Source organism: Corylus avellana, chromosome ca2 (genome assembly GCF_901000735.1).
Source record: "Corylus avellana chromosome ca2, CavTom2PMs-1.0".
Classification (NCBI taxonomy): domain Eukaryota; kingdom Viridiplantae; phylum Streptophyta; class Magnoliopsida; order Fagales; family Betulaceae; genus Corylus; species Corylus avellana.
Window position 1 is genome coordinate 14,648,844 of NC_081542.1, and position 9,996 is coordinate 14,658,839.

A 9,996-nucleotide genomic window follows, 5' to 3' on the forward strand; every position below is an offset into this window, starting at 1 on the left:
GGACCTGACCGGGACTTGACCGGGCGAGAGACCCACCCGGGACTTGACCAGGACCTGCCCGGGACCCCAGCGGGACTTGTCCGGGACTTGACTGGGACTCGTCCGGGACTTGACTAGGACCCGCCCAGGACCTGACCGGAACTCGCCCAGGACTTGACTGGGAGCGGCCCGGGACCTTCCGAGGACCCACCCGGGACTTGCCCGGGACCTAACTAGGACTTGCCTGGGACCTGACCGGGACGCAGTGAGGTCCCGGGCAGGTCCCGGCGAGGTCCCGAGTAAGTCCTGGGCGGGTCTTGGTCAAGTCCCGACGGGGTCTCGAGCGGGTCCTAGTCAAGTCCCAGCAGGGTCCCAGTCAAGTCCCGGGAAGGTCTCGAGCAAGTCCCGGTCAAGTCCTGGTCAAGTCCTAGATGGGTCCTGGCGGGGTCTTGGGAGGTCCCGGTCAAGTCCTAGGCGGGTCCCGGTCAAGTCCCGGGCGGGTCCTGCCGGGGTCCCAGGCAAGTCCTGCCGGGGTCCCGGTCAGGTCCAGGGCGGGTCCCGGGCAAGTCTCGGGTAGGTCCTGGGTGGGTCTCGGTCAAGTCTCAGTAGGTCCCAGCGAGGTCCCGGACAAGTCCCGATTAAGTTCCGGCGGGGTTCCGGGCAGGTCCCTGCGGAGTTTCGAAGAAGTCCCGTGCAGGTCCCGGCGGGGACCTTATTAGAAAAAAAATATATAAAAAAAAGATATTAAAAAAAAATTATTTTCCATGTGCAAGGTAAACGCCGTAAAATGTTTTCGATGAAAAATATTTTTGGGGAAAATGGCTTTCCTGAAAATATTTTATGAAGGAAACCATTTTACGTCGAAGTAAACGGGGCCTTAGAGAGTTCTCTAAATGATTTCCTCTTCGTAACCAAATATCTGTGTTCTTTAAGATTCATTGCATGTTTGTATTTGGTTGATTATTCTGTGTTAGATTAGATCTAATTCCGCACATTATTTAGTGAATTAACATCTATTCAATTATAATAGGTACTGTAAATTGGACTCAATTAGGTTTTTCAATAAGCTCATCAAGAACACCACCAAACGGCCAGAAAAATCCAAAGTTAAATATTTTAGTTTTAGTTTTGTTGAAACTATGTGATTTAACGACATAAAGTCCAAAAAAAGGAAAAAAAAAAACAATAGAAATAAAATGTGGAAAATAATAAAAGTAGCTCATATTCATATTTGTTGCTCTCAATCATTCAACTACGTACAAAGTCATGGGTTGGGTCATCCTCCGACATTGGCCTAATATACAAGTTTCATTAAATTCACTCAATATATATACACAAACGTTATATAATAATTTAATTGAACTTCTGTTAATTTTTAGCTTCTTCCTAGCTTGATTTATAAACTCTCTTAGAAGCTTCTATATATATATGCAAGCCAAGCACTTTGGCATCTACCTTTCAAACCAACCTGCAAAAACTACCTTTAGGCGTTAGGTGATGAATGCATGTGGTATCAGCCGTTCAATTCTTGCATGCTGATCATCAGTTTCGTTTTTAGGATAAAAGCATTGATCAGTAATGTTCAAAACACAAATTTCTCTCAAGTCTTTCAGGAAAAGAATTTTTTTTTTTTTATTTTTTTTATAAATACCCACATTCTGTGATCGATCTTTTAATCTCTTCTCCCCCTTAAAAAACCCTTCATGGCTATTAAGAAACTTTACGGGACACTTGATTCTCTCGACACATTACGAGCCCTCGCTTCCATCTTTGAACATGAGCTTGATTTGGAGTTCATACCAATTAACCTCGACACCGGAGAGCACAAAACTGATTATTTCCTCTCTTTAAGTGTAATCTCTAAACTCTCATATCTTATTTCCCCAAACAATAGTGTATTTACATTAATATTAATTCTCCCTTGTTTTACTCATTTATTTATTTTATCTTTTTTACCATATCCTTGCTTGGTTATAGCCCTTTGGTCATGTTCCAGTCTACCAGGACGACGAATTGACTCTATTTGGTAAGCAACTGTCATATGTTACACATTATTCTTTCAACCGCTCTATCATTGAATTTGTGAGCATTCGTGTGGGTCTTACAAAAATTTAACGGTGGATTTACCTATAAATATATTCTAATTCATGGTTGATTCCAGAATCAAGGGCCGCGATGAGGTTCATATCACATTGTTACGCAAAACCTGAAAAAGAGCAGGTTTACGTTGTGCCAAAGCTACAGGGAATAGCTTCTTCCTGGATCGATATCGAGGACTACCATTTAAGCGGCCCATCTGCAAAACTCAGGGAGGAACTCGTGGAGAAGCCGAAAAAGGGGCGGCTGACCGACAAAGAAGTTGTGGCAGAGGAGGAGGCGAAGCTGGGCAAGCTTTTGGACGTGTATGAAGAGCGGCTAACAAACTGCAAGTACTTGGGGGGTGATAAGTTCACCTCTGCTGATCTAACTCACCTCCCTCACCTGCACCACCTGATGCGCACGCCGGTGAAGCGGCTGTTTGAAGAGCGGCCCAAGGTTAGTGCATGGTGCAGGACCATCCTGGCTCGCCCTGCTTGGACCAAGGTGGTGGACATGGTTGAGAAAAATAAGGTGTAGATGGAAATTAGTTGTTGGATTAATAAGGAAAATAACTTGTGATTAAGAATTGTACCATGTGAGGTGGAAGCCACGCGTGAGGAAGCATGCTTAATAATAATAAAAAAGCAACTCTCTTTGCAATAGAACCTAATATTTGCAGATAAGATTTTCTACAATTTTTAAAAAATTATAGATTTTCAAATGATGTAATTTTAGGCCGTTTATTATATAAAACGGCTTGAAAAATTGCACTCATTAAAAATGTTACTTTTTTTTTTTTTTTTTACATGTTAGTAATATTAAATTACCATTTATTCATATTTAAATTAAATATTCTACGAGTTGGGTCTCACCTATTAGAAGGGAGTTTAACCTCATATGTGAGGTGAAGTGCTAAAGTAATGGTTTTGAGCTCAGACGTGAGGTGGAGTGTTAAAGTAATGGTTAAGTGATTAAATTTACCTCTTCCTATCAGCTTAAGCTTTTGGGATAACTGGTAAATTATGGTCCGTTTGAGAGTGCAATTTCAATAAATGCGATTTTAAAAATTACGTTTTTAAAGTTTGCGTTTTTAAAATCGCTACTTTTTAAAATCGTACAGGTATTTGGTAAAACATATTAAGAAGTACTTTTTTATCAATTGAGTATTTGGATAACATTAACATATAATTGCGGTTTCATGACCAAATAGATAAATATTGCCCCAAATTTTTTTTTAAGCGAAATTGTGATTTTGGTTTAAATTCGCACTTTTTCAAATAAGCATATTCTAATTAGCTTATAGAAATCGCAGATTTTTTTCACGATTTTAAAATTTGCGTTTTTAAAATCGTAATCTCAAACACTCTAAAAGTGCGATTTAGTTTAAAAACATAGATTATTTTTTAAAAAACGCGCTCCAAAACAGATCATAACCAGTACAAGGGGAGGAAAAGGGAGAGAGAGATTTAAACTAGTAACACTCGCTTCATAAGGCATGGTTTTTAACCAATTGAGTTACCATTTTGAAACAAAAATGAGATATATTATTAAGACAGTTAAAAAGAAAATTTCCTATTAAAAAACTTTTTTTCCACTCTTGCATGAAGAGATTAACTTAAATTAAGCTTATGACCTAATATATATGCTTCGTAAATTTATAACATTGGAATCGACGACAACGTAAGTGCCCTTCACGTTATGGGCAGGGAACATGTCTGCATATAGACACGTGCTATCCATAAGTACCCTTCCTCGTGCATATATATATATATATATGTGCAGACATGTTCCCTATATGCAGACATGTCTACTTATGGATGGATAGCACGTGTCTATATGCAGACATGTTCCCTGCCATAACGTGAAGGGCACTTACGTTGTCGTCGATTCCAATGTTATAAATTTATATATAGAAGAAAGAAAACACACTTGCTGATTTTCTTTCTATCCTTTTTATGGACTAAATGGTATAAAATTTCCAAGTAGTGATAATATTATTCATGAAGCAAAATTTAAAAGGGAAAACTTGAGTACTTAATTCTCATGAATTTTCAGTAGTTTTGTAATCATCCTCCTAAACTTCAAAAAAAATCTTAATTTAGTGTATCAAGTTTTAAAAAGTTTGCATTATTATCCATCGGTCAAGATTTGCTACTAAATCAACATATGACGCCAAAATGCTACTGTTAAAAAAAAAAAAAAAAAATTGCTGCGTTCTATGTTTTTTGCTTTATAGAATTTTTTATTATTTAAAATTAAATAATTATAAATATAGGGGTATAATGAACATTTTACTATATTCTATTTGATTTAATCCTAAACCCTAATGGTAGGAATTACATTACAAACTATTTAAAGTTGAAAAGGACTAAATTGAGAATTTTTAAAATTTAAGAGAATGATTACAAAAGCGCTGAAACATTACAAAAAAAATACACAAATAGTGAGAGAAAACGCTTTAAGCTAAAAAAAAATGTTACTATTAATTTAGTGACGTTTGAATAATGACTCTTAATAAAAAACTCTAAATATAGGGTCTGAATTCAAAAATAGAGTCGTTTCCACCGTGAAAACCGTGAAAACGACACTAAATGGTGTGTCTTTGGGCCAAGCATCATCTTTTAAAAGGTGACATGCACGGTTCAAGCGTCACCCTTTAGGAGGCGTTTACACCAAAAAAAAAAAGAAAAAAAAAAAAAAGACTATATATATAACCTCCACGTGCCTTCTCTATTTGTCAGGGTAGAAAAGTAGTTGAGATCTGATATTAAAGTAGCGTTGTGAAAAGCTAAATCTACAATTACGCACAAAAACTTATAACTCTTCCACAAATCTAGGAAAAAAAAAAATTACAGGCGAATAAAGAAAAATCAATTTGTCAGTATGTTCTGTAGTTGGGTGTCAGTTTCTCGAATAAATTCTACAGCTTTTCTCAATTCAACTAGGCCACCATGAATAGGACTTACAGATATATAGACTTTTAATTTGTTTGGAAGGTTATCAATTGATATTGATCGACAAGTCCATATCAATTCCCAATGTGACCTCTCGGATAAGCTGGGAGGTATAACGATGGATAGTCAAAATTACCGACCACATTGTCCCCATGCACGTGTTCACGACAGCTCTCTTGTTTGGGCCTGCCCTCTTTTCTTCACATGATATAATAAGCTGCATGTAAGCAAGCAATTAATATTAATAATTAGTCTTAAGACTAGAGAGAACCTGGGTTTAACTTCTTTGTGGAATTTGCCTGCTGACTTGCTCTTATAGTTTCTGTGCAAGCTTGATATTCTATTTCTACCTTGCTCTTCTTCTTGAAGGCTGGTCTCTTTTTTGAAGAGGTTTTTTTAGTGTTGCTAATGGTGTTGAGTAGTGTCTCTACAGTTGTTTTGTTTTGTTATTTGGGTTTAGAACCTGCGTGGTTGTTTTTCTGCAGGTTTGGTTTCTGTTTGTTGTTTCTTTGTAGAACAGTCCTGCTTTGGATTTCTTTTGGTAATGCTGGTTTGCCAAATTGTATGTTCTATTCATTTGGCTTGCTTGGAGTAAGCTTGAAGCCCTGCGTGGCTAAGCTTTTGGCCTTTTGAAAAGGCTTGTAATTGGAATATCTTTGTAGTTTGAATTGATTGTTTTTGAATGAAATTCCTTATTCATAAAAAAAAAAAAAATAAATAAATAAATTAGTCTTAGAATGCTGGCCGGTATTGAGTTTCCTAAAATATTTCTATTTAAATATAGGGTAATTAAGTTATTTTTCTATTTTAGCTAAGAGTTTTTAATTGTATACTATTTAAATATTAGTATTTTTATTTATATTTATTCAAGAGAGAAAACTTTTATTAAAAAAAAAAGAAAAAGAAAAGAGAGAAAGAAAAATGAATAAAAAACCTTTGAGGCCGGCTAGGGTAAGCTTCTCCCAATTTGGAGAAATCTGTAGCTCAATATTAATTAAGATCGATTGAGAATGATAAGCTAATACATCTATATTTAAGTAGATTTTAATTATCCAAATTTTAAATTGAAATGGTGGATAGGAATACCAAAAATCTTCGTAAATTTTAGTGTTCCCTGATGAACGGTATACATTAATATAATACATGTAGGGGTGCAAAGGCGGTTACGGTTAGCGGTTAGTGGCAATAACCGCTAACCGTAACCGCCCTAGCGGTTAGTAAATTTCACTAACCGCAACCGCTAACCGCCTAACGGTTAGCGGTTAGCGGTTAGCGAAATAGATAACCGCCCGCTAACCGCTTTTTTAAAATTGAGCTTTTTTTTTTGGCTTTCTTTAGGGCTTTTTGAGCTTTTTTTTACCCTCATTTTTTTTTTCTTGTATTTTTAATATCTTATTGGGCCCAATATAATCCAAAACCCATTCCGATCATACCCCAATAATCAACAAATACACAATAAATGACCCAAAATCATTGGAAATAATTGTAAAATAGTAGGAAATCAAAAATCAAAGTAGCTCGGGAAAAACTCCAAGAAAATGAGCCCAAAATCACTGACCTTGGCTGTCTAATTTGAAAAAAAAACTACCCAGTATTTTCGTTGAGCCGATCATGAGCAGCGGGTGAGTTTGAGAGAGTTGAGACTTGAGAGAGGTTGCTCAGCAACTTTGAGTGATTTTGAGATTTCGTGAGATTTAGGGTTGGAAAAAAGAGATGAATATATACAGGTGCAAAACGATGTAGTTTTGCCTTCTATATAATTTTTTTTTTTTTAAAAAAAAGGTTGAAGGATAAAACTATTAACTATCAATGATTCAATTTTAAAAAAATTGTTACTAATGGTTCAAAAAATTCAAAATTGTTCAAAAAATGGTTAAATTTCTTTTTCTAAAAAATGTTCAAAAAATACATTAATACTTCAATTGTAATTATAAGTGACACATTGTTGAATCTAATGTCAATTACTTAATTTGATATTATATAATCATATAGTCTCATTAAATTATATCATATGATTCACATGATTAATTATTTAAATTCTTATCATATTTACTTATAATCTTTTTTCTTTGAATTGAACTTAATATCTAATGGTAAATGGTAATGTTCAAACTCCTAAATTCTAAATTCCTAAAGTATCTAATAATGCTTTAATTAAATTGTAGACTTGTAGTTATAAATAATATATTGTTTAATTCAATTGAATCAATTGTGATTATCATTGTACATGAATCATATGATTAACTTGTAAACTTATGACTTATGAGTTATGTCATATTATATATGTATTATTTATTATTATATAATCATATGATTTAATGATCAAGTCATCATGTGATATAATCATATCAATTATAGTGATAATATATAAATTACTAAAATTGTAATGATAATACATTAATACTTAAATTGTGTTTATAAGTAACACATTGGTCATTGTTTAATCCAATGTCAATTACTTAATTTGATATTATACGAATCATATCATCATTGTACATTAATAATATGATTCACTTGAAGTCTTGAATAAAGTATTTGAATTGTCATTGAATCATATGATTAAGTATTGATATTATACATTTATATTATTCATATGCATATGTAGACTTATATAGACTTATAACATATATAGACTTATAAGTTTATAACATACATTGGAAATAAGTCTCTAGATATTTAATTGTTGTATTAGTATGAATTGGTATACTTATGAGTTATGTCATATTATATATGTACAATTTGTTATTATATAATCAAATGATTTAATGATCAATCTCATGTGATATAATCATATAAATGATAATATAATATATTAATACTCAAATTGTGATTTAATTATTTTTTTTAAAAAAATTGTGATTTAATGATCAAGTGATTATGTTATATGTAGTGTCCCAGAATTTTCAAAGCTATTTAAATAGATTATTTTGATAATGATGTTATTTTAATATCCATTGTAGCTAAGGGTTTTAATTCTTGGGAAATTTATGAGAGTGGTAATTAGAGAATGGTAATTGGTAAAATAGTATAGGGTTGGTGAAATAGTAAAGTGAGGGTATAATTGTAAATTGAAGATAGAATGAGGGTATAATTGTAAATTGAAGGTAGAATAGTATAGGGTTGGTGAAATAGTAAAATGAGAGTATAATTGTAAATTGAAGATAGAATGAGGGTATAATTGTAAATTGAAGGTAGAATAGTATAGGGTTGGTGGAATAGTATAGGGTTGGTGGAATAGTATAGGGTTGGTGAAATAGTAAAATGAAGGTATAATTGTAAATTGAAGGTAGAATAGTGTTTGATTTTCTCCTATAAATAGAGCTCTTCTCCTTCACAATTTTCACAACTCATCTCCTCTCCCATCTCTTGCATATATATTCTTCCTTCTTCCGCTTTTTACTCGGTCTTTCTTCTTTCTAAGAGTATTTACTCAAAACAGAGAGAGAAAGGGCGAGACCAAGCGCTACAAGAAAGAAAGAACACAAGAGATAGCGGACTTTAGAAATTAGTTTCAAAAGATATACTAGTGGTGTTAGTCGTATTGGAGCAACTAGATTCCTTCATACCACTTTTAGCTTCAGTCTAGAGGTAAGTAAATTCACTACCCCTTCTAAAATTACTTCATGTCATGCTATTTATTCATTCTTTAGTAAATTGTAAATGATTATTTTATTTATGTATTATGAAGTTATGTTGCATGCATGAAGGATTTCTAAAAGAATTATCTAGAAAGTTCCTATTTATTTAAACGCTTTCTAAATACAACAAGTTTATATTTGAAAAGGTTTCAATTTGAGAAAAGAAAGTTGAGAAATGATGATGATTATAAGAAAGAAAAAAGATGATAAACCCTCCTGCATGTTGCCCTAAGATGCATCAAAAGAAGTACAAAGAAAAGTACAAGAGATGAGATAAATGTTTATGAAATGAGGGCACATGTATGGAGGAGAGTATTTTTGGCCCCAAGATAAGTAAGAATGAGAAAGAGTTCGGTACCAATACTCGGATGGAGGCGAAACCACTGAAGGAGGCTATGCCAGAAGGTGGTATTCCATCAACATGACCATTGAGTGCACCAAGAAAAGAGTTAATTAACGGTCGGGCATGGCTGAGGCCACAGTTCAGTGCCATCGTCACAATGACCCGCAACCCTCGTACACAGGGGTAATAGTGTACATGGGCCTTATTATGAGAAAATGATACTATATTTTCAACGAAGATATGCTAAGATGATTTACAAAGAGTATTTATAATGATGCATTATGATGATGATTTATAAAGATGATTTACAACGATGATCTATTACTAGATGTAATAGTATGTATATGTTACGGGAGATGCAACCGTACATGCAGATATTATTATGGCTAGAATTATATTTATTTGCGAAAATGATTTTCAAAACTGAGAACAAGGAGTAAAACTATTTATGGTTGTGGATTTTACTTGCTGGGCCCCATTTGGGCTCATTCAGTTTTATTTCTTGTTTTCAGGTAGAAAGGATGCTGGAATAGGAGGCCGGAATGGGGTGAGAATAATTATTAATTTTCAAAGTCTTTTCATATAAGTTATTGTAATGATATGATATTCCGCAACTAAAGTTTAATGTTTTCTAATTTCGCTTGTAATAAAATCTCTTGAATAATGTTTTATACATTTATCGTATCCTTTAAAATCAAGTACTCTGATAGACCTTATAGATCTTTGCAAGAATTTTGTTGTAAAAGAAGAAAAGTGGCAAACTCAGCCTTAACGGGTTGGGGATGTTACAATTTTGGTATCAGAGCAAAGGTTATAAGGTTCTGGCAGACTTTTCAAAAAAAAAAAAAAAAAAAAGAAAAAAAAAGGGGTTAATGGGAAGCCACATTCCGGCCAAGTAGAGTTAGTCGTGGTAGTCACTACTAGATAATATAAGATTCTTGTCTAAATTGTTTAATGATTGTTATATTATCGATTGTGAAGAAATGGCGTCCCCAAATCACAA

The 9,996-nt window shown here is 34.0% G+C and overlaps 1 protein-coding gene across 1 annotated transcript; it reads left to right on the forward strand.

Moving 5' to 3' along the window:
• Nucleotides 1-1,627: 1,627 nt before the first annotated feature.
• Nucleotides 1,628-2,698, forward strand: LOC132172517 (glutathione S-transferase-like). The gene is made up of 3 exons (XM_059584030.1): nucleotides 1,628-1,832; nucleotides 1,957-2,005; nucleotides 2,141-2,698. Exons 1-3 carry the CDS (start codon nucleotides 1,683-1,685, stop codon nucleotides 2,593-2,595), a joined length of 654 nt encoding a protein of 217 aa, XP_059440013.1. The 5' UTR covers nucleotides 1,628-1,682; the 3' UTR covers nucleotides 2,596-2,698.
• The last annotated feature ends 7,298 nt before the right edge of the window (nucleotides 2,699-9,996 follow it).

What these genes read in the sequence shown, in the direction of transcription:
- LOC132172517 (XM_059584030.1), top strand. Translation starts at nt 1,683, where the DNA reads ATGGCTATTAAGAAACTTTACGGGACACTTGATTCTCTCGACACATTA. An exon ending in ATTATTTCCTCTCTTTAAGT is followed by an intron (nt 1,833 to 1,956) that starts GTAATCTCTAAA and finishes GCTTGGTTATAG; the next exon opens with CCCTTTGGTCATGTTCCAGT. An exon ending in CGACGAATTGACTCTATTTG is followed by an intron (nt 2,006 to 2,140) that starts GTAAGCAACTGT and finishes GGTTGATTCCAG; the next exon opens with AATCAAGGGCCGCGATGAGG.